Source organism: Manacus candei, unplaced genomic scaffold, assembly GCF_025592945.1.
Source record: "Manacus candei isolate 608988 ecotype Guabito, Panama unplaced genomic scaffold, ASM2559294v1 h1tg000029l, whole genome shotgun sequence".
NCBI lineage: Eukaryota > Metazoa > Chordata > Aves > Passeriformes > Pipridae > Manacus > Manacus candei.
The window spans coordinates 106,907-131,621 of record NW_026138077.1 but is presented as its reverse complement, the minus strand read 5'-3'; the positions used below and the strand labels follow the sequence as shown (position 1 = coordinate 131,621).

Here is a 24,715-nt window from a genome sequence, read left to right as displayed (position 1 = left end):
TACCTTTCTGTGAAAACAAGGTTTCATCTTTTGTTGGAATAAAAAAAATTGAAAGGATTCAGAACTGGGTTTAAGTTTACAGATCAGAGCACAGCAGATTAGTTAGTGTCCTTACATGAAGATACATGGCAGATCTGACTGGCAGGACAAGAGATTATCAGCAATAATTCACAGTCCAAGGGCCAGAGATCTCAGTAATGTCGTGGGGATTGCCTCTGGCTTCCCATGCAGAGGGTCTCAGGTGTGCCATGGTATCATCACAGCCTTCCAAATGCAGGTTCATTAGTTAATTTTACTGTGAATGAAAAAGGGAGTCAGAAGAACCACGGGATTTACACAATGGCCTTCTGAGAGAACTCTCTCTGCACAGAATGCTCTCTACAAATATTCATTAACAATTCAATGTAAGAGGAAGCTCACGTAGATCAGAAACGGAAATTGTTTCCAGAAGTTACTTAAGGCTTTAATTCTTCATGAAATCTCCTTGAATGAACTGAAAAGCTGTGATAAAATCAGCAGACATGTACACAGTAGTTTTGCCAGATCAGCTTGAAGTTTCTGTTACAATAAAATAAATGACTGTCATACACAGTCCGTGGCTAATTCCAGTCACATATAGAATGTCTCCATGCTGCAGCATTCCTTGCATTATGCATCCATAGACATTAATTACATGGATAGTTGTGTAAGTAGGCACCTATTTCTAAGAAGCAACAATCTACTGACTGAATTTCACAGGTTAAATCCAGTCCTAGTATAACTGAAGCACAACATTGATTTTTATGCAGTAACATCCTCAGTGGCAAACATTTAACAGAGCTGGCATTAACCTGGAGTGTGAGACAGCTCTGCACTCCAAGGGTTCACCAGGGCCACAGAAGCAGAGGAGCTGCAATACCCCAGTGGCCAGAGCACACACTGCCAGATTAGTGTCAGAACAGGGGCAGTCACAGGCACCTGCAGAACTATCTGCACTGGTTCTCTCCCAGGGACCTGTTCTGATTTCTTTCCATCCCGTATTCCCACGCACAGCCAGGCCTGGCATTCAAGAGCCCTCCTCTTCCAGAACCTCAGGGAGCTCCAGTCTGGGAGATGTTTGGCCACAGCACAGTGACACAAAGAGTAGGCTCAGCCTGGCAATCAGTCTGGGCACAAGAAAGCATTCTCAGTTAAAGGAAGGGTTTGAAAGTGCCCTCCAGTACTCCAGGTAATATTGAGTCCTTCCTTGTCAGCAGCATTTAAGTGGAATGATAATCAACGTTGCAAAACCTCAGTTTCTTTAAAGACCAGAGGTACAGCTCCTTGATAGGGCCAAGATTTCTTGGATCTTCTGTGTCTAAGGCACCTACTGGGTTAAATGGGAGACCCACGAAAGACAGTGGCCTCTAAATGTTGGCTTCAGGCTCTTACCAACTTCACAAGCCCATCAAGAGAAGCCAGAAAACAAATAGGAAAAAAACCAAAATATCATCTGAAAAATGCTTACCAGCAGAGCAGCACAAATAGGGCCATGGATGATGTACAGCAGATGAGTATCAGAGCTGATCCAACAACTGGAGAAAACAAACAGGAAAAGAAAAAAAAAAAAGAGTTGGCATTATTATCTTTGTATTCCTTTCCTTTTCTTTCCCCCTCTTTAAAGAAACTATAAATGTTTTGCAAAGCAAGTTGAAATGCTACTTACTTGTCATTATAATATAATGTTCTAGCAACAGCATGTATGCAGGCAGGGATCAACGGGAAACCTGTGAAGAAAAAACAATATTTTCTTCATGAGAAAACCTGGCTTATAACTAAGTAAACTTGACTATCTTGCAGGAATCTTCTGTATTTTTACCTAATCCAAACTATATACCTGCAGAGCAAATAAACTAACAGGGAGCAATTTAGTTTTTCTTTTCTTAGATTTCTTTCTGAGGAGTGTACGAAACCTTACTCCCATTGACTTGCCAGAAAATCCATACCAACACACAGAAAGAAAAAGCAAATCAAATTATAACAGTCTGCAATAATGCCAAATAGGTAATATTAAAATGGTAATTGTGTATATGATCACAGCTTTAACAGTATGGTTAGCAATGTTGTTCATACCTCACTGGTGTGAGGACAAGTCCCGAATATCTTGCTGGGTATTCCAAAAAGAAATTTGAGACTAGGCTCAGGGAATCAGGCTGAATTAAAAAATTTAAAATTAGTTATCTAATAAATAAAATCGACGCTGTGGTGGTACCTCATCTTCAGAAACTGCTGAGCACCTGTGAGCCCTCAGCCACACCTCAGCCAGGGCTGCAGCAGGACAGCAGTGACCCAGGGACTGAGTCATGTTGCAGCTGAGTGTGCCAATGCAGCGAGGATGAGGAGAGAGCCCTCACTTTGTGAATGAGCTGGTGTGCATTGTCTGAAGTGACCAGGTCTGGCCTGTTGGTTTTGATACCGATGCCACTTGAGATCTTCGGCTACAGCTGTCCTGTGTCTGCTCAGTGAACAATACAGGTCAAATGGAACGGCTGGAAAAATAAATCTTGGGCCATCCCTAGCTCAGTTCTGACCCTCCACCCTAGACATGGTGAGACTTCTCTGAAAACAAACATTCATTCCTGAATAAACATCTTCGAGATGAGGAACAATGAATAATTACTTCTTAATGTCTTTTTTATAATAGGAGACTATTTTCTCTATACAAAGGAGGAGTCACTTCCTGACTCCAGAAATGCATAATCTCTCTTTTAAGCAAAGACAGAAGTACATACAACTTCCTACTTAATATCTCTGAGCTTGTTAAAACACCCCAGACAAAGAGCAGGGGTGTGGCACCGTCATTCAAAGCTTTCAGCTCAGAGGAGCAAAGGTACAGATGTTCAAAGGAGGAAGGGACTGCAGTGGTCTGAAAATAGAGAATGAGAAATCACATACCCCAGCCAAGAAGGTAATACCACATCAAGTGCTGTTTCTCAGCAAAAACAGCCACCACGATGAGAGTGTGCAGGTAAATGCCTTCACACAGCATCCAAAAGTAGTTGCAACCCATCAGGTACAGGTAGATGAACTGTGACACTTTGCAACTAATCTGCAGGGGGGAAAAGAAAAAAAAAAAAAGCAGAGCATAATATAAATTTTTAATTTGCAAAAAATCTCAGAGCTTTATTTGCCAAGTGGAAAGAATACCCCTCAAGTCAAATGCTAATGTTTATTCTGTTTCTCACTAAAATTACATATTTGTTTACTTTTTAAAATATAATTTTTGTGGAATTACAATTCCATACTTTTTGATGACAGAAGACTTTATAACTGAGTCTGTTTTTCAGCTGTTGACACAAGAGGACCTTGACATCCTCAAGCACAGCAGAAAGCTGTAATGATATTTTTCCCTATTGCAAACCTTGCCACACTTGACCATTCCAAATCCTTAAACTGTCTGATGATAACCACACAAGAAAATGTATTTGATGTGGGTAATCCCCTCTCAGTCTCACCAATCACAACATATAACCACTCCAGAGAACAATTTATGGTTTTAGGATGCTTACAAGACTTGCAATTTTAACCCACTCATAACTGCACTTTGGTCCCTTTGAGAACTCACACTGCAGGTTCTGAAGGAACCTGGCATTTATTTGTATTTAGCACCCTTCAAAATATATTCTACAATTTAAATGTTACAATACAATTTATTGTGAAGCCTAAAATGTGAGGTTGTGAAAAAGCAGCAACAGTTAACTTGTAGATTTGGTCACAGCACATTCTTTTCTTCCTCCTTCTGAAATTGCTATCTGATTGTTCTATTTTTGGCACTTGGATTAAAAAAACCCAAAAATCAATATTGTTATACCATTTTCTGCTACCTAACTCACTTGATGATGATTATTAACTGCTATCTCAAGTATGTTTTCAAGTACATTGATGACAGTTTCTACAGGACCAAGAGAAAAATCATCCTTTCACTTGATTCAGCTTCTGGAGTTTTGCCCTAACTTTCACAGAATTTAAATTTATCTTCCAGCTCCAAATAAAAACAAAACCAGAGCTAGGGATTTGTTTGTTTCTATATTTCATCTTCAGGCTTTCCTGTTGCTATAGTTCCTAGACTTTTGGGAGAGGCTACTGATTCACACTCACCCCAGTATTATCAGGAAATGAAAGTCAGAGAAATCAAACCCAAAGGGAAGGTTTTGGTTGTTTTTTTTTTTATTATTTATTTTGCTTTTTACTTTTGGTATATACTTTTGGCCGTTTTTAACTCGGCCATCTTCAGCTGAAATGAAAACAACTGAATTTTTTTTTGGTGAAAGGAGGTAAAGCCGTCGGAAGGCGGCTGACAGATCCTAAATACCTTGCAAAGCACTTTTTTACTGCCCTTCCTTGGTGAACTCAGCTGTCAGCCTCACTGACATCACCCAGAACAGGCTCCTCTCCTGCAGTTGTTCCAGTGCAAAAGCAGTTCTGTGGAGCTGGGAAGAGGAGCTCAGGTTCCTGAGTTTCTCAGAGCATTGTTACTGTTTCACAACCTCGAACGTGAAGAGCCCAAATCTCTGCGAGACATCTGCTGTCCCACATCACACAGACACAGAACGTTTGCACCTCATCGCAGGCAGCATTTCAGCAGCTGCTCAGGTCTCATCTCTTCTGCGCTGCTGGAATTATTCCCGTGCAGATAAACGAGGCGCCAAATACACTTTCACTTACTGGATTCGTGGCAACCAACTCCTGGTTGTTGGCAACCGCCGTCAGCGAAATTATTGTCACAACAGAGTTGCAAACAAAGGAGAAAAACAGATTTTTGTGCAGGGTAATCCTTTGGCAACTCAAGCTCCTAGAAAAGGGAAACAAGAACAGATGAGCAGGCGGGAGGACAATTGTGTGTACTTGGGGACAACTTGGACATTTTGAAATGCTAGAGCTCTTTATTTCACTGACAGGTCTTGCATCTACCCTTTCTTCAGGCTCAGACCAAATGTAACACAACGATGTGAAAGGTACCACCTTTCCCTAAACACCAACCAGAGGAAAGCAAGTACATTTAGTTCCATTATGTTTACAGGGGAGGACCTGCTTTATAGTGGCCAGCTAAAAAAAATCTGAATACTGATAATATAACAATTTTCAGAAGATTTACACCTTTTTGTTAGTACCTGAAGAATTTCCCAATTACCTATCACACCTGAGAGTGAAGAAGCTGTCTTACCCTATGTTTCCATTTACCCAAACCTGTTAAATTTTTTGAGGATAATTCCCTTATATTCTTGTCATTTTTTCTTCCCTAATCCTATAGCTAGAGAAATAGCCAAACAAGTAAAATAACACAAATCTCATCCTGACTTTTGTGTATAACTAAGTTATAGACATTACACAGGATACAATTATAAAATTCCTATATAACTGCATTTGATTGTGTTAATTTTCAAGGTTTGCTTTTAAACTTGCAGTAAAGAGAAAATATCTTTGGAAAGGCTTTTTTTTTTTTTTAAACAGAGGTTCAATAGCATTAAAGAATACTAGAAATTAAGCAGGCTTGCAGCAAATTTCTTTTTGTCTGCCACTACAGAGGAAGCAGGTCTAACTTAGTGCTATTCCAAGAGGCATGACTGCTTCTCATTCAAGGTTTTCCAATGAAATTCAGCTTTACAGGCAACCCCAAAAGAAGACAAAAAGCTTTAACTGTTAATCCTGAAAATCCCCCAAAGAAGCAAGTAACATCCATTTTGTTATGAGAGCAGACTATGGGTAAAAATGATCTCTTTAATCAGAAATACATTGACAAGGTCAGCAGGGGACAATCTGAACTGTCACACAATGGGGGGGTAAAAAAAATGAAGTTTTCTAGCCTTTTCAAAGAGCATGTCTGGAAGAAAAGATAAAGCAGGGAGGTCAGTGATTCATTTGTAATTTGGGAGGGCAGGAGGGAGAAGACCTTTATGTTTTAACAGAAAAACGCAGATATGAAATAGGACAAAGGCTGGAGGGGTCTATGGAAAACCATTGAGAATGTGACATAAAATACACGTAAGGGATAAAATACATCCCATTAGGCTTTAAGATTTTATTTTAGTCTTTTGTTTTAATGCCCCCAAATGCATAAACTTAGACTGTCGTAATAAATTTTCTTTTATGTCGTTTGAAAACGTATATATTTATATTTTTTTCTCCTGTACGGTTTATATACGAAAAGAGAGACAATGGCAGATTCCAGTGAAGGGCCTCGTGTAAACAAGTCCTGGAGAACTCTGGAATTCTGTCTGCTTATTGTTACAGGACTCAAGGCACAGGCAAGGAAGAGCACGTACAGCTAATGGGGCCATCTCTCGGGTCATCCAGCAGCGGTTCCTGCTGAATATTCAAACACACCCATCCACACCCACCTCCACCCAGGCATAAAAGGATTGAAAGGATCACCGGACGTGAAATAAGAAAGCAAGACTGATGACATTTAAAAACCGAGACTGCTTTTGGTAATAAAAGGATTTTTCCTAAGCCTCCCCACCCTCCCTCTTCTGTTATCCTTCCTATAGTACTTTTTCTGACTGTTTTTCTTAACGATGTAATACCCTTTAATCACTTAATTCTTGTATCTATGATCTAAGGATGTTTGAATGACCAATCCCAGGATTAGACCATGTGTAGTAAAAGAAAAACAGACCTCCTGCTAAATTACCTATTTCTCTTCCTATTTTGAGTCCTGCACGACTTGGACATTGGGAAAAAATTAACTTCTCCAATAATATTTCTCCAAAAGAAAAAAGGCAACATTTTCAAAAACCCCTAAATGGGTTTGAGATCTGAGTTTTTAAGGTATTCCAGTACCACAAAATTCAACCAGTGAGATCCACATATGCACTGAAGGGGAATTATCCATTCAGGTGAAACTAAAGTGGCTTAGGAACCTCCTGCCTCCCTAACAATCTATCAATCAGTGGTTTGCCCACTCTTTCTTTAATCCTCTGTCATGGGATTTGACAGGACACTTGGGGCTTTTTTGTTTGGGTTGGTGTGGGGGCATCTTTCAAATTGTAGCTCCCTTTTCTCCTAAATCACTGCTCTTTTAAAGTCTTCTCTTGCCTTGTTTCTCTTTCTTTATGAAAACCACACAACTATTTTAACAGAAGGTTTTTAACAAACACATGTATGATCTAAAGTGTGTAAAAGAAAGAGAGAGCAGAGACACTGCAAGAAGTTATCTTTATGTCTCACTGGTGAATTCTCAGAGAAGAAGATCAGAATTCCAAGCTAGTGGCCCATTGGATGCCATTAAACCAAGAACTCCAATGCACTTGGACAAGACAAATCACAGACTGGACAAGGATTTCCAATGAGACAATTTTCTGAAGAAAAAGAAACCCCAAAATTTCAAATGCAAACGGAAAATACGGAAAAATTTTAATCCTAAGGAAGATAATTCAAAATGCAAATAGTTGTTATTTGGAAAAAAAGAGTCTTTTTTCTCATGGAGAAAAGTGCCAAATTTTTAGTCAAGCCTCAAGCAATTCTAATGATCATCAGTCCAGCAAAGGTTGTCTGGAAAGTTAGTCAACTAACAGAATAAATTTTTTGGAAATGATAAATTCAAAGGCACCTCCACAATAGCAAAAAAAAAAAAAAATAAGTCCACCTGTTAAAGCTATGAATAATTACACAAGCTTTAGCTGATACATAATACATCCTGGTATTAATCTAGGTCCTTAAATACCCTCCTGGTACTAAAAATACTTCAGAGGAACTGTACATCCCAAGAGAACAGCTTGCAGAGGACTTTTCTTTAGCTTCCTTTAAATTTTGTAATTTCCTTTTATATCCCAACATGACCACAGCGAAGAAGATGTGGTTTGTGGGTCTGGATTAATTCCACGAGGTTCTCTGAGGAAAGATGATCCTTCTGCCAGAGGGAGGAAAAAAAATTCCCTGGATGGTTAGACAAACCTGACATATTATGTCAGATCACCTCTTTTTGCAGTAAGTGCCACAAGTCAAGAGGAAATTACCTTGGTTTTCATATTATAGTCCAGAATAATCATGCTTGACTGTCTCTGAGATTATAAAATTAAATCCTATTCCAAATTTTTTTGTTCTCCCCTAAGAAATCTGTCAAAGCATTTTCCCTGCCACGTTAGATATTTAGTCTGCTAAACTCTGTGTGACATTCATTGTAACAGCATAGACCTTTTTTATGCAAAATCAAACTTCTTATAAGGACTCAGAGCCATTTCACATGTTGATGTTTTGGAAGGAAAGTGAACTTGGAAATGGTAAACGTTGCTCTAAGAGGTCATAAGCAAATAAATTCATTAAAAGCCAAATACTCGGGTTTTCCTCATGAAAGGAGAGCAGAAAAAGCTGAAAAGTCATCTTGAATACTGGATTTCATAAAGGGAGGCTACAAAGACCCTGAGATTAGCTCAGTTGGTTACTAATTACACCAAAGTTGTGGGTTTGATCCACCATACGGGCCATTCACTTAAGATCCTTGTGGGTCCCTTCCAACCCAGAATATTCTGTGATTCTGTGAAGCTGAAACATTCTGGTTTGTTGGGGGATTTGTGGGAATGTTGTGGAAACCTGGAGAAATAACACACAGGTAAACTGGAAACACTATTTCCCACCAGATGGGACTAAAACTGATAATTGTTTTTACCAGATATCATCTGCCCCCACCTAATCAGAGCCCACAGCACCAGAAAAGCAGAATCAGTGGCCAGTGTATGTGCTATTCATATTGAAATGTTAGGAGGAAATTAAAGATGGAGCGAGACAGCAGGGCACAGAGGTAAGAAATAGTCAATGCTGAGGAGCAGGTGTGCATTATCCAGTGAGAAAAAAAGGAGGAATGATTAAAGTGGAGCCAGCTAACAAGGGGAGCCCACCCTGTGCCCTGCAGCAGCTGGCAGAGGGAACAGCTTGTCTCTCCCAGCTCTGCTCATGTGGCACCACTCCTGGTTTTCACCTTTCTGCTAAGCCTCTTGAAAGGCTCTTAAAGAAAAAACAAAGACAAGGAGTCTTTTCCCAGGGGAAGAAAAGTAAGTTCACAAAATATGATGTAATAACACTAATTTTAAAAGACGTTATATTGTGAGCTGTTGTGACAGTGGTGACACACTGCTCAAAGTTTCTTTCAAGGAGATAATACTGTAATACATAATAACTGTTGGTGGATGACATGGCTGTCATACACATAATGCAGTGAATAAAAGAAGGGATTATATTTATTATTCCCACTTCTACCGTAGCTCTTAGCCTTACTTTCTTTACAGCTTGCCATATTTGTGAGTACCCACTTTGGAATGTTACTGTATCACGTGTCACCAGTATTTTGGTTTCCACTTGCTCTTTAGTTTGGCAGATGCTTGGCATGACACAGAATCATAGAAAATCCTGAGCTGGAAGGGACCCACAAGGACCATTAAGCCCAATTCCTAAAATCCACACTGTAATTTTATCACTAAAACAACCCAAACATCACACACCCCAAAAACAAACAGACATTTTCCCATGTCCTATTTTCAATATATTCTACAGCTTTTGGTTCGCAGGTTTTTAATTTTAGGTCTCCAAGCAAATAAACCTACACATTTATTACAGCATAATGTTCAATGCCAAATCAATGCAGTGGCTTTCTTCACCTCCTTGCTCAACCTAATTTCATTTGGATGGCTGGTGGTTCGAAGTATTGAAAGCAGGGTTGTGGTAACCACTGATATTTGATAAAGGATCTTAAATATACTTACTTAAAGTAAAAGAATATGCCAAGAGAAATCAGAAGTGATGCAATGGAGAGACCATGTCCAATGATGGCCAAGTAATACAAGTTCAGAGCCGTCTGCAACACAAGAACAAAGCCAAGCACTTGTGATTCATGCAGAGCTGTTCTGGATGAAGCACATATTTATACATCATTTCAGCACATAAAATGACTGTAACAGCATAAAAAAAGAAAAACGTTTCAGATAATGATAAGTCCAGAATCCTGCAAAACAACATCTTACTAAACCCCCTCTCTGTAGGAAACACAAATGGTTAATGGGAATCATCACTGGAATGTACCTTTACCAGTTAAAACACCAGGTTTCTAATATATCCTGCTATGGGATTTTATGAGTGTTTATATAAATCTGACTATTTAAGCTACTGCACTGGGTGCCTTCCTGTCTGAGGTTTGATTCTTTTAGTAAGACAGCTCCTAAGTAAAACGTGCCCCCCAAAGGAATTTACATTTTTTTTCCCCTGACAGGAGGTTTTTTCCTTATCATTCAAAGATACTTTCTTCAAAGAAAGCCGTGAATATGATACTGGAAATTCTGTTCTCATTCAGCTTGGAAAAAATTAACAACTCAAAACCAGTGAAGGCTGAACAGACTCGTTAAATAAGCCTACAGCCAAATTATAGAATCCTGAAAATCTGGCCAGATAAAAAAAGATTAAAAAGGAACTGGTAAATTAATATTTGCAATAAGTTAATGTTATCATTAATTCTTTTAGTTAATAAATAAATTAAATAATAATTAATAAATTATAATAAAAAATAATAAACCTCTGCTTTCAGTTATGGAATCTGTCTCACAAAATCTCTCTTGTTGCATTAAATGTAAGATTATCATTTGGCACACCAGGAAATGAAGATTTATAGGTTAAGCTTTATATTCTCACAATAAAGCATAACTATCTGGATTCTGTAGGGAGAATTATAGCATGCATAGAAATGCTCACATACTGCAAACTCCTTGTATCCCTTGAACTTATTATTTCAACTTAAGACAGACTAACAGCTTGTTATATACATGGACTTTTGAAATAATATAAAAAGATTCCAGGTGAAGCTTTAAGTAGATTGTAAGATGACAACCTGTATACGTGACAACCACGTATACATGCTACAAATTTTCAAATTGTCATTACTTCTAAAAATGAGATAAAAATGAGATAACTTCTTTTTTTAAAAAAAAAAAAAAGAAAAAAGAAAAAACAATGCAAGAGGTATAATTGAAACTTCCATAAAAATTTGGAAGAGAGAAAAAACAAGGGTTACCCTAGAATTTGGGCTGCAAAAATGACAGCAGCCCCTTTATGACAGGTTCCTACCCCACATCACCACTTCATTCAGTGGCCAATTTAGCCAAACGTGCAGGTTAAGGATTTAGGGGAGTTCTGCACAATTTAGAGCTGTGGTAGAGCAGGGACTGCTGCTGAGGGCAGTAACAATAAGAGTTGAACAATGCCCAGCAGTCAGATTTATTGTGCAACATCTCACCCGCCTTCTGAGCAGAGTGAAGAGATAGTGCTGCTTAATATAACAACATACTGAATTGCAGCAAGCAGTGAGGTTTTGTTCAGAGCTATTATTCCACTTTAACAATAGCTTCTGATGTGGGACAGAGTTGGAATATGCAGGCAAAACAGCCTGAGGGAAAACACCTCATTATTCATAAAGAAGGACCTTCAGAGATCTGCTCCTGTCTGAATAAAATCCTCGGTTCCCAGCCAAATGTTAGCAAGAATCAGTGAATATAGCAATTCTGCTAACAGAATTAAACTGCCTTTAGTGAACTCAAGGTCTCATGATTTGAGGAAAAGCAATATAAAACTGTCTTATTATCATCTGTTACCACCTTTTGCTCAATATGGTTTCTAGGCAAATACCCTAAAGTGTTCAACAACAATGATACAGGAAGTTAGAATCTCTATTACATGTCAGATTTCTTGATACAATCTGCTGCTATTGAGCCATTTTCCATGAGGTCCAAATTAATTTGCAGCCTACCCTGATATGTATTTTAAATTCCTAGTTCTTGGGCATTTACAGATTCAATTTACTGCTTCTTCCCATGACTGACTGTTTGATAAACATAAAGAATATTAGTGGAAATACAGTTAGGGGGAGGCAAAATATGCAATTTCGTCCATTGTATCCTCACATATCACAAAGTAGTTAAAAAAGAGCTCATTTGGAGATAGTTTTTTTCTTTTTCTATATTATCTTGAAGATAAGCTGAAGTAGATAAAAATAGCATCTATACATATTCCCATATGTGTGTGTGTGTGTAGTCTATCTTTGATATATAGAAAAAAGCATTTTGCTGCCTGACCTTTTTTTGCTGCCTGATAATTTTGGATGCTTGCAAAATTTCATGTAAATAAATTCAAAGTATAAACTTTTTATAAATGCATATAAAATATAAATATAAAATATAAAAGAGTATAAATAAACTATTCATGTGGGTAGCTTAATATCTCAGAAACCAAAAAAAAAAAGGCATTTGGGAGTCAGGCCACGAAGGAAAAGGAGCACAGGGTAAGAGAGACCCTATCTAAGAGTTCTCATAATTTAGTTCCCTTTGGTCTTCAAAGATCCTGTGGTGAATCTATTCAATTACAGCTTGCCTATAAAAACAGATAGATTAGGTCTGCTTTTCACACTGGGAAAAAAAAATATCTAAACCCCCAACATCTGAACTCTGCTGAAAGATGCCTTGAAGATGTATTAATTAATCCCAAGTAAAAACTCTGGCTGTGCACCTGCTGAAAATCTGCCCCTTAGTTCACTGCATAAACCCACGTTCTCAGCATGGAGACAGACAAACCTCCCACAGTTCTGCTCAACTTGGACCCTGCCTGGAAATTCCAGAGCAAAACACAAAGGTCTGCTCCTACAAGGCACACACTTCACTTACCAGTGACTGTGGATGGCCTAGACAAGTACTACACATTTAAAATACCCATGAACAAAAAATATTATCATGTTATTTAAGCAGCTGAAATCAGCTGTGCAAGACAAAGCAGGTAGATCGGGTTGTTTTGAGTCTGTTTTGCACAATTCAGCCTTTCTGTTCAACATCCTTTCTTCTTTCTGTAATCTGGAGCTGCATCAACTCTGCTGCTGCTTGAGTTTGGACACTTGTGAAATTTTTTATTAACATGCACTTTATTCCTTTCCTACCTTCACTTTTTCATGTGTGTAGCTGTTACACTGGGTATAGTTTGTCCACGTCCTGTTGCTTTCGGGGTGTCTAAACCAATTCCCATTTGGGTCGCAGATCTTCGTAACTTTTTCTGCAATCAAAGTCGAGGGAATGATAAACAAAAGAAGAAAAACGAAAGAAAAACGCAACAGTCAGCACTGAAGTTCTATTTCCTGATGCCAAGTATTTAATAAAGATTGGCAAACAAATGACAGCTTTATTAATATGACTAGAGAGACTTTGCTTGTTACCATGAATTCTGAGAAACCAGAGGCTGTTGCTTTCGCTTGGCAAGAGCAAATGATGATGTGATTTTGCTTAAGAAAACAAATAGGTTTTCCTCCTCCAATCCAGTAAGTATCAAAATATATTGAACTAACTGTTAGAGAACTACCAGATGAAGTGACAAGACTGTTTAAATGGCTTGTTTAACATCCAAGATCTAAACTGAAGTTTGACATCCTGTAAATTAGGATTGGACAGACAGGAAAACAGCAATAGGAAAACTGCTCAAGAACCAAACTGGAAATTTTCTGGAACCACAATAATTTCTATCATCAAATAGAAAGAGGCATGAGAGGACCCTGGGAAATGCAAAATGAGCAGAAAGGGACATGACTATAAATCTGTGACACTTTTCACATGCCCACAAAGTTTAACCCACAGAAACAGGAAATGATTCAAAGTGGGAGAAACTCTTTGTTAGTAGTTAGTTTTCTATGCGATAAAAGGAAAAGTCAAATATGGGTCTTGAGTTTCTGAAATTCTGGAGCATTAATGACTTGAGTGGGGCAAACGAGAGACATCAAGCACCCAAACCCTCATTTCATTGAGAAATAAGTTGATGTAGAAGTCAATGCACACTTACCTGAGGGGTTGAAATCCTGAAAGTAGTCAGGACAGCGCTGCACTGACACAGTTCCAGCAGCAACATCACTCCAGCACAACCAGCCATCCCATGTCCTGTTACAGTAGGGACCTACAAACAAGTAGAGACCTGGTAATAAAATAACAACCCTTCTTTCATAATGGTCTTCCAAAAGTAGAGACTGGAAATGTGAGTTTGCAGCAGTGAGAAAAAAAAAAACAAAACAAAAAAATGAAACAGAAAAATAAGATTTAGGAGTAGTTGATTAAAACTCCACTTAATAGAGGGAGTTCCCTATACATACATTTCTTCAAAAATGCTTTAAAATTCAATCTCATTCTACATCAGTAATTTACAAACTTCTGATCTAGAACAGAGCGGGCAAAAAACCCTAAATCAATTCATAGTTAATGATGTCCCTTAGCAAAGAGTCTTAGGTTTTCAAAGACCATTTTACTGAATGGCTTTATATCTGGACGTGTACCAAGCCTATAAATATGTTTTCTAGTCCATTAAAAACGTAGAGGTGTCCCAGAAGCCTTGAGAAAGCCTGGCTGGGAGGCAGGCACAGGCTGGGCTGAGCCTGCAGCAATCCCTGGGCAGACACTCCTGTAAGTGCTCCAGGAACTGGGAATCCACAGTGTCCCTCAAGAGCCCGTTCCAGTGCCTCTCTGCACTCACACAAATTCCAACATCTAAAATAAACTTCCCTTGAGAGCGGGCCGGGGTTTAATAAACAAATCCTTTCCCAAAAGGCACACAGAAGAGTGACGGACCATCTCTACAAATCCGAAGATGTTTTCAGTGCCTTGCTTCGGTTTTCTTTTAAAGGCTTAATAATGTCCTCGTTTCTAAGGCTGCAGTTTTCAAGCATCTTGTAATTCCTCCTCATCTGAGGATCTTCCATTTTGTTCCAGACCCTTCTGAAGAGGCCCCAAGCTGGACATAAACTTACACTGTCACACATACACTTGTATTCATTTCAGACCTCCAGGCATTCAGTTCCTCCAAAGAATCATTTCAGAAGAGGAAAATCTCTTTGTAGAAGAACATAATTACCCTTTTCTTGCCATTCAGTGTTTCCAGGAGTTATCAAGTGAGAACCAGTGAATACAGTGAGAGGCAGAATCACTGAGGTCAGCTCTGAGTGAGTTATCAGAAAAAGCCAAAACAACACTAACACAGCCCTTAGAGCAGGGAAACTGTGTGGACCAAGACAATTCCAATTTTTAAAGGCAATATGACCAGGCAGACAGAGTTATCACAAGACCATGAAATGAAATAAAGTGGCAAGAATAATTAGTCAATTTTTTCTTTTTTTTTTAGCATAAATATCTATTTAAATTAACTTTTTCTCATCAGAAATAACAGCTTTGTGTTATATAAGAAGCAGTGTTATGGGCAGGTAATTTAACATATTGCTTTATCCTCGTGCATCCCAAAGTGAGGTTTCTAAAGAATTATACAAATTTTTTTGTACAATTTTTTATACAAATACAATTTATTTATTTTCAAATACAACCTGAAAAATACTTACCAGCAAGACAGGAATTTAATATAACTTAGGGATTGTGAATTAGTGTAATTATACCTGTTGACCATTTGCCTTGGTAAAATCTCATAAAAAGTAATTTCTACCTTCTTTCCTGTGAATAGGATCTTGCATAATTTTCTGGTAGCATTCATACTGTGCTGTCATGATTTTATTCCGTGTGACACTCAGCTGTGAGGAGTCCTCTGTGATGTTCTGATGCCCCTCAGATGGTACAGCAGTGGCCAAAAACTAAGAGGAAAGAGACTTCTTTTAGCAAATCACTTATAAGCTCCAGCATAAACTTCTTCAACGTCAATCTTTTTAAATATTACATTTTAAAATATTATTTTACCCAAGAAAAACGACCTTCCAATCCTATTACTGACAGCGTGATTTTTGTGTTTTGCTGGTTAATTTAGCAATTCTTACCACTGAATCTTGACAAATGTCTCCTGAATGAGCACGGGGGAGTAACCAATTGGCAAGATTTGTAAATAATAATGGCAGCACTGAGACAGCCAGAGGCACATAAGCATATTTTTCTAAAATCCAGTGAAATACATCAAAGTTTAGTCTAAAAGGCATTTCAGTCAGATCCAAAATGATCCCTTATGAAAAAAAAGACTTTCCATATACTTTATGCACTGAAGCACTTGGCTTGTCCAGAGCTGTTTGGTTTCTCTAGTCTGGTGAACCATAAAGTCAACCCTCAGAATACAAAAAGATATTCGAAAGACATGACATGCACTTTTACAGGTACTAAAATTAAAAAAAATCTCGGGATTCTTGATCATAATCTGTACCTTTTTAAGTGCATTTTTAATAGTAATTTCATGTTTTATGGGAAGCCACTAAATTTCATTGGAAAACAAAGCTGAAGATTGAAATACTGTACCACTGTCATACAAGGGATGAACTTAAAAGCCCTGAGGATGTCCTCTGAATCTCAGATGTCTCCTCCACTCTTCCTGGGGTCTGTAGATTGTTGCTTATATGTCACTTATCAACTATTACTGTTCTCAGCCAGCAAAGATATGTTGGGTTCAGCAGAGGTTAAACATTATTTCTGTTCCTTTACTACAGGAATTTAAAGGAGAACAGAAGGTAGGTGAAGATCCTGTGGTGCAGAAGCCACGTCTGAACACAAGATTAGTTATTTCTGCATTTCCTTATTAATAATTTCTGTGGTATTCTCTATATGCTAGTTAAAACTGCAAGGGATTTAAAAAATTCATAAGACTCACCATAGTAACCGACAGGAAGAACAAAAACATGATCCAGTTTTTTATCATTTCTGTGGCCAGTGCAGTGAATTTTATGTTGTAGTTGAATGAGCTCAAACTGCAATGGAAAAAAAAAAAATTAGGAAGAAATTTAGCAATTAAAATGAAAGCCAAAAGGGATAAAAGACTTATTTTATTTCTGAATTAGAACGAGTCGATGGAGGTCCCCTTGATTTTTATTCACACATGTGAATGTTGTCATGTGACATCCATGGTGATGTACAACGTGGTGTCAAAACAAGGCACCCAGCTCACCAGCAGTGAACTCCAGCAGAAAGTTTTCTCCTGCCCTGCTGCCTCCATTGCCTCAACCAACATCTGCCAAGGTTCTGCCTCAGCCAGGTACCAACTCTAAGAGCAATCAGCCCTGAGATACAAGTGGACTCCTTGACACCTCCACCACCAGTTTCCTTAAAGTAGACTCAGATCCTCACAAGCACACACACACACACAGTTGTTTTGTACTTTCTTCATACCAGCTGATATTTAATTTTGCCCTCTCTGGAATAACTGATCTAGTAAGAAGCTACTTGATCCTGAAGTTACAACTTTGCAAGGATGACAGTGACGCTGCAAGAATTAACTGTGAGCTGTAAAACAGTTTCTGTACCTGCAGTAGCTGTAAAGTAGTTTCTTTATCTGTCATCTGAAGAAAATACAGCTACCCAAACCAGCCCTGATCGCCTTACAGTGCAGACTATTCTTGGAATTGATTCTGGAAGTGGAAAATGCACCTAATGCATAAAATATACAAAATTATTTATTAAATATGTAGACCATCTATCCAGGGTAAACCTGCTGTGACAACTGCCTCAAAAGGAAGGGAAATTTCTAACAGATTTGTCGTGCAATATTTCACTGTGTCCTGAAGTATCCTGAGAAGATCACAGAGCTGGGCCTGGAACTGAGATAACAGCTTTTCTTCTGCTTGCATCGTGGAAAAAGGCCTCTCCATATTTAGTTTAAGCTATTAAAACTAAACCACCCTTTAAAAATCTAAGTATCTCACTGTACTACCATCAGTGAAGCTATTTTCAGCTGAAATAAAGATGATAACACATTTGTGAGTGTAGCTCCCTCATACAGATTAACTCAGTACAAATCTTACAGTGTGAATTAGGACCTAAATCTCACCCACTCCAGAAGTCCCTCATCCAGCCAGCTCAAAGATTCCACTGCCACAGAATAAGGAGGACTGTTGGGCGCTGAGTACACAGAAACCTGCATCCTGAGCTCAGGTCACACTTGCTGTTGTCTTTGGAAGTTTTTCTTATCCAGCAGTCCCGTCCTAGGAGGGACTGGAGGATGACAAACAACTGACAGTACATTGGCACGTAGAGGTAATTGTAAAAAAGCTCATTCTTTTTAAAAAAACCCCTGTCCTAGTCACAAAAAGCAACTATTCTGTATCTACTTTTCTGCTTTTACACTGAAACTGAGTCCTCTTAATACAACAATAATACAATCAACAGCATTTTGTAGGATATGCTAACCACAAAATATGAGATCACTGCTGTTCACTGGACAGCCTGATGCAGATACAAGAAATGTGTTGTAAAATCAGCTACTTTTTGTGCCTGTTTCACTGAGACTAAAACTGTATCCATAATCTTCCTTCTCTTTTTACCAGTGGCATACAATCCTGTAGCACTGATTGCTGCAAATTGCACAGGTTATTCCACGAGACACTGCAATCCAAATACAATGTTCTGGAGGCTCTTAAAACACTTACAGAAAGACCAATTAGCATCCCTGAAATATATTAGTTTGAGCAAATACTACTCTGGAAAATCCACATGTGGTGAGAACTAAAGTAAGTGGATAATTGTAAGGACCATGATCTGTTCACTAAAGAAAAGTCTAAATATCTATGTGTAATAACTAAAGGTTGCCTAAAGCCAAATATCTACAAATATCTAAATTAGATATCTAAGCTAGCAAAAGGGCAATAGGATTTCAACTCTGCATGACAACTGGGGGTAAGGATGATTAATTCAAACCTCTAACAAGTTTCACTCATTTACAGGTGTGGCTGTTTTCCTAGGAGAGGGAAAAAACTGGCCCTTCTAAGGAAACTGGAATTAATAACTTGACTGTTTAGTAAGTCAATAATCTTTTCTCTCCAAAGTATGACAAAGCACATCTGTGCAGAGTTAAAATCCACAAATGATGTGCACAGGACGGGTCAAGAGATCAATCAAGTAGAAAACAACAACCACAATTTGGGTATGTTTTCCCATACACGTATACAAGAGTTCAAAATAATTTTCTCCACAATAGCCCCAAAAATTCTTGTGCTAAAACTAATGTTGGATGGAAAATTTAAAATGCATATTCATATACTGCCCTTGCTTAGCCTTGTTTATCTGGGCTTTTTAATTTATTTAAAAAGATACAATTTATCTAAAAGATACAATATCATATAAACAAAGGCAGAAACGATCTGCTTTGATTCACAGTCCAAGTTTATTTCTGTTTCACAATATCAAAACTCATCCCTTAGCTCAGTTCCTTTAATGGTCCAAATCTTCTAATACCTAGTGATTTTGTAAACATTTCCTATCAACTGTTCCAGTATCCACTGTTAAATTATTGAGTCTTCCCAGAAGATAAAATGTTAAGTCAAGCCTATAATTCACTCTGTGCTTTCAACTCATTTCTCTCAACTTGCACACTTCAAAAAAATGTATATAGAGAAAAAAATCCTTTTTCTAAACATCCCTACTTGTGGACCAAAGCACAAAATGCAGGATGAAGGTCATTCAGATGCCTATTTGGACTTCAGGAAAGCATTTCTTGCATCATTACATGAATTCATTCACTCAGTGTTTATTACAGTCAGTCTACAGAATAAATTTCTGAAGGACAGTTTAGGACCTTTCTTGGGGATGGATGGACAGCAAAATCCAGCCCATGGACTGAGGCAGCAGGCCAGTACTGCTGAGAAAGTCAGGCTTCTTTTCTTAATCATCTGCTCTGCTGAGATACAAACCAAACAGAGTTCTCAGGAAGTTCTTTCCCTCCCAAAGCTGTGAGGTATTAGGCACACGAGGAAAAGAAATTAATAGTAAAAAGAGACCCATTGGGCTGCTGCTATAAGTCTGACAGTTTTACTGTGGGGAAGAGAAGACAACTCTGTTGGGCTGATATTAATCTGTCTTGAATGGTAGCTGGAGGGAAAAGATGGTGGAAGCTTAGACAGAATCCCTTGACTCCACTCTGTGACAATGGGGACCTGAACAAAATCCAGTAGGACCATGATAGGTACAGAATGAAACTGTAAGTGGTGTAAACCCAACACCACAGCTACCAGCACTGTTCTGGCTTTATTTTCCCTGTAAAAGGGATCATCAGATCTTCAAAATGTCATTTTTATTTGCACCAAAGACAGTGAAGACCGGGGTAACTTAAAAAAAAAAAAAAAAAAGAGAACTTCCTGATTTTCCTCTTTATTATATTCTCTGTTACCCACATTAATGATGCTCCCGAGGCCAACATTGTGTTTGTCACTGATAGCAGTGACATCTACTGAAGAAGGAGGAATTCAAAAGGAACTGCAAGCTGAACTTAGCCAAAATAGCCACTGGTATGGCTTTAACAGATGTTCACATTTCTCTTCCTTCTGCTTTCTCTACAGAGCCATCCTGCTTAATCAGCTGTTTCTACTTTTAACCTTTCCCCATCCTCCCAAGAATAAATGGCATCCTTGCTGAGCTCCAGACACTTCCCATTTCAGTGACACAGTAAAAGGGTTAAAAAAAGTAGTCAGCGAGAAAAATCTTCTTTTTTGAACTTGAAAACCACATTTAGCACAAAATCAAAACCGCAGACAGCTTCTACCCTAGCAGCTGCCCTCAAGTATGCCTTCAAGTCAGAAAGTAACTCTGTGGGAGTGGGATAGGAGGGAGACCTGACTTATGTCTTTGCAGGGACATTCACAGACATGCCCAAACATTTTTCACTAACTGGTAATCTTTTTGCCCAGGGAAAAGAAGCCAAACACATAAACCAACCCCAACCCCAACAAGAAAACCACAAAACATTTTCAGTATAAATGACACACCTTGCAGTGTGCTTTTTAACATTGAAGTTAAATAGGTGTGGATATAGATGTATATCCTTCCTCTGTGACTGAAAATGGGGTCAGAATGGGTATTTTCTAGACCATCTCTCCCCCCTTTTTGTTGTTCTGTCAGTCCCTGATTTTGTTTTGTTGCAATATCTCTCAGAAAGAGCTGTGCATGCTACCTGGTTACTTCTGGTTCTTTTTAGAGAGGAGCATACAACTCAAAGTATATAAAATCCTAAGCCATGTTTGGTTGTTTCTGCCCCAGGTACAGGTAAAAGCAACGAGCTGGAAAATGCCCTATACTTTTCCCTAATTTGAACTGCTGTAGTACAGTGTTATAAAAAACAACCCCAAAACCAGTAGCCTCAAATGGAATTACATCTCCACTCACATAAACTGTCTGGGAAATACTCTTCTGACTAAAAGGCTTAGCAAGTGGGCAGTACCAGCCCAACATTAGTGCATGCCAGATCCACTGATTCCCTAAAAGTGGGCTACAGAATCTCCACACTTATCTTAGGGAACAATGCAGGGCAGTTTGGAAATCCTCCTATTTGGGTAAAATGCCTTTAGTTCTGAGGGAATTACTTCTGTCAGCATTTGATCAAACTGCTCTAATGGTATTCCATAACAGCTCACAGCTGTATGTGTGGGAATTACTCCATCCTTCTCATAATTATGGAGTGAAGAAAATAATAGTTATGGAACAAATTTAATGAACTTTGCATAGCACAGTTTCATGGCACTGGAACTCCCTACTGGCTGCCACTTTGAATTAAGGCCCAGGATTTACAGACTCCCAAAACAGGTGAGACAGATCAAAGGAGTGGGATCCTCCCTGAGATAATGGTTATATTTCAGAAGCATGAGCTCTTCACAGCTTCCAACATGTTTCATGGCACTGCTCCCTTCATTCTGGTATTGACAGGGTTGGGGTTTTTTCAAATGTATTCTCCTTCACTTGAAGAAACTGGCCTGTTACCCAAATATGTCAGATCTGTATGCTGCTGCATTTCACAATAAATTCAATTTAACTTTACTATACTGCCTTACAACACTGATACAGCCCAACTGTGATGCTTATGGAATGGGTATAAGGGGCATTTCCATCCTCACAGCCATTATCCATTCAAATCCCACCCTGTGACTTCCTCTCTTCACATCAGGAAAAAATGGAACAACAAGAATAAAAAAAAATACTCCTAAAACTATTTTGAACTGATTAGAACTACTGGGATAGATGATTGTGTGTACAGAACCCTGAAAAGAGCTCATGTGAGGAGCAGAGTGGCTTACAAAGGATGACAAAACTGAGACCCTTCCCCTCTTGCACTGCAGAATAAAGATGCTTCTAGGCCACAAGTAAATTAGTAATTAGGAAAATATTTGCAATACTCATATAATAATCATGAAAACTAGAAAATAAATAGGAAACAAGCCCCAAGTTTAAAAAGGAACCGAGTTTCTTTAGTCATCTCATCCCCTGAACACAGAGCATTGCTCAGATGCATGGAGACATTATAAAAAAATACCACACTGAAAAATCCCTTCTTCTCCCTTTCCTTCCAGGAATTTTTCCTAGGAAGCAGTTGTGGCACAATGGCATTGACTGTCTTCTTGAGGATTAACAGAAATAAGGAAGCAACAGAGTGGCACATCTCAATTTACCATTCAATTTGTAACAGCTTTGTCATGCAGGTTCAGTAGGAAAAAGTGCTGGCTGTTTAATTCTTGGGCCATGTGCTACCCTGGTCTCCCCATGCAAGTAGAAAATTAGGTCTAGTTCAAAGATGTTTCCACATCTTTTATTCTCTCCATTACCACGCTTTTTGCTTTTGGTTTTGCATCACTCTGGTCTCTTGCCAGAGGCCCTGCAGAGATTGGAGAACCATCTGCATATGAGATTGCACAGATTAAATTACTCCTGTGGGCTCCTTCCCATTAATAGCTTTTGGCTACCACTCAGATAAGTTTTGTCACCTGCACCCAACAGAAATCACCAGCAGCAGTTGACAACGCTCGTGGCCAGTTCCAATAATACCTAAAATTATAAGAACCCATCACAGAGTGATGGTGGTGCTAGTTTTTTTCTGGGTAGGAGGAAACCCTCTGTTTTCTAACACTCTTCTTCTTTTGCTCAGTTCACAGGTTTGTATGGCATTGTGAACTATCCTGAGGAGAAACATTGTTATGGAGGTCCAGTTAAAATCCAAACCAACTAACAAAAAAAAAATAAAATTAAAAAAAACCACTACAAGAAAACTCCTCAAATGAGGGTTCTGGGGAGGAAATACCCACAGGGTTCTTCCCCTGGAATATTCTGCAGTTTCTGCTCTTGGGCAACATTATTCCTTTCCACACAGCAGACTGGAGAGCTAAGATGTTCCTGTGGTTTTGTCCATCACACCAATTTTGGCTCTTCAAGACAGTATTTCCACCAATAAAAAAGGGTAAGAGGGTTTCTTCCTGGCTTTTACATGGGCAGATCTTCTCAAGAGAAGATATTTCACTTTCTTTATGCTTTCCATAAATTATGAAGGCTCTACCCATAAATTATGAAGGCTCTAACCCCTCCTTCTCAAATGTGGTGAACTTTCTACCTGCCTTAAGGGCATGTGAAACCAGCAGCAGCAAATGCTGCAATGGCACGTGGAAGACAGGCAAGGATTTAATCAGGGTTATGGTTACAAGCTGGCAGGATATTTAACTATGCCAAAGAAATGCATCACATGAATGTTAAAACTACCAAAGCAAAGTTAAATTATTTCTCTCACTCGAGGAATTAGTTGTTAAATGAAAGCAATGGAGAATCTGGCAAAGTAAAAATCTTTACCAGCAGCCTGACAGGGCTTTTTACTCTCAGAGATGGAATTGTGATTTCCAATTTACAGTTTCTAGTTATGAATGCCTCCAGATTTTTCAGTGAGTGCTATTTGGCTACCATTGTGTAAGCATATTGTTATGCTTATTTTACAAACCTAAGCTTTTTCACCCCATAGCCCTAATCCAAACTGTGTCCCAGCAAAGACTATTAACAGAAATTAAGATGATGGCAGATCTAATGAATGACTAAATTCTAACAGCTGATGGATCAAGATGATTTAATGCTGGTACTTCTCTTTTCTTTCTTTTATTTTTTTTTAAACTCTATTAATTTCTTGCTATAGCAATTAAAAAAAAAAAAGAGTTAAAAAATTTAGCAAATTTTTCTAAAACTTTACTTCCTCCAAAACAACTGCCATGCTGTGGCAAGGATGTCCCAATTAACACGTTATGTTAAATAACAGGGGATTGCTCATGACATTCATCCCACATTCCATATTCTGCATGTATTCAACAAAAAACCCTGCCCTGTAACTAACTGGAGCAAGATACCCACAGACACATGGAGCAAAAATTCTTGGGAATTTTGGGAAAACTCCAAAATTCGTTGGGATGTGACCTCGAACCCAATGACACAATCCAGCAAAGCACCACAAGGATGCCACTGGAACTGCTGGATCTTCCTGCCTGAGCCCAAATGCTATCATTTCATTCCAGATGCATATATTAAGATCGGTGGGTATCTCAGAGATTTTAGGAGAGGCCTCCAGGCCTCTGGGGGGTGTGAGAACAGCCCTTGACTGAGTGGGCATTGACTTATTTGCTGTGTCTCTAAGGGAGAGAAGAGAAGCCCCTAAGGACATGCCCCAGTTTAGAGAAAAAACAAAAATGTTTTCCATCTTGCTTTCCCTCAGCTTGCACCTGCTGATACCAATAACAAAAATGTAACCTAAAAAAAAAAAAAATTAAATATAGTTAATAGTTACCTAGATATAATTGTTTGTGGTTGGAGCAAGGAGGTGGATTCAAGGAGCCTCATGGTCCCTCTTAACTTCAGACACAGCATGATATATGTGAAAAATATGGTATATCCCTCCAAAAAAAATTTCTCCACCTCCAAGGAAAATTATTTGTTTTGGATTTACAAATTCATCAAATGGACCCTGCCACGTGTATAACCCCCCTTGTTCAGGTGCC

General features: G+C 38.6%; 1 protein-coding gene across 2 annotated transcripts in view; it reads right to left on the bottom strand.

The window, feature by feature from the left end:
* Nucleotides 1-24,715, bottom strand: part of CALCRL (calcitonin receptor like receptor) — a 66,892-nt gene that overhangs the window by 15,717 nt on the left and 26,460 nt on the right. The window contains exons 2-10 of one of the 2 annotated variants that reach the window (XM_051791136.1): nt 16,588-16,684; nt 15,448-15,592; nt 13,810-13,920; nt 12,920-13,032; nt 9,714-9,805; nt 4,684-4,810; nt 2,914-3,067; nt 1,685-1,745; nt 1,487-1,553 (exon numbers count right to left, since the gene is read on the bottom strand). In XM_051791136.1, the coding sequence (XP_051647096.1) occupies nt 1,487-1,553; nt 1,685-1,745; nt 2,914-3,067; nt 4,684-4,810; nt 9,714-9,805; nt 12,920-13,032; nt 13,810-13,920; nt 15,448-15,592; nt 16,588-16,635 (918 nt within the window). In that variant the 5' untranslated portion in view covers nt 16,636-16,684. The remainder of the gene's footprint in view (nt 1-1,486; nt 1,554-1,684; nt 1,746-2,913; nt 3,068-4,683; nt 4,811-9,713; nt 9,806-12,919; nt 13,033-13,809; nt 13,921-15,447; nt 15,593-16,587; nt 16,685-24,715) is intronic. The other variant, XM_051791138.1, reaches the window with a different exon arrangement.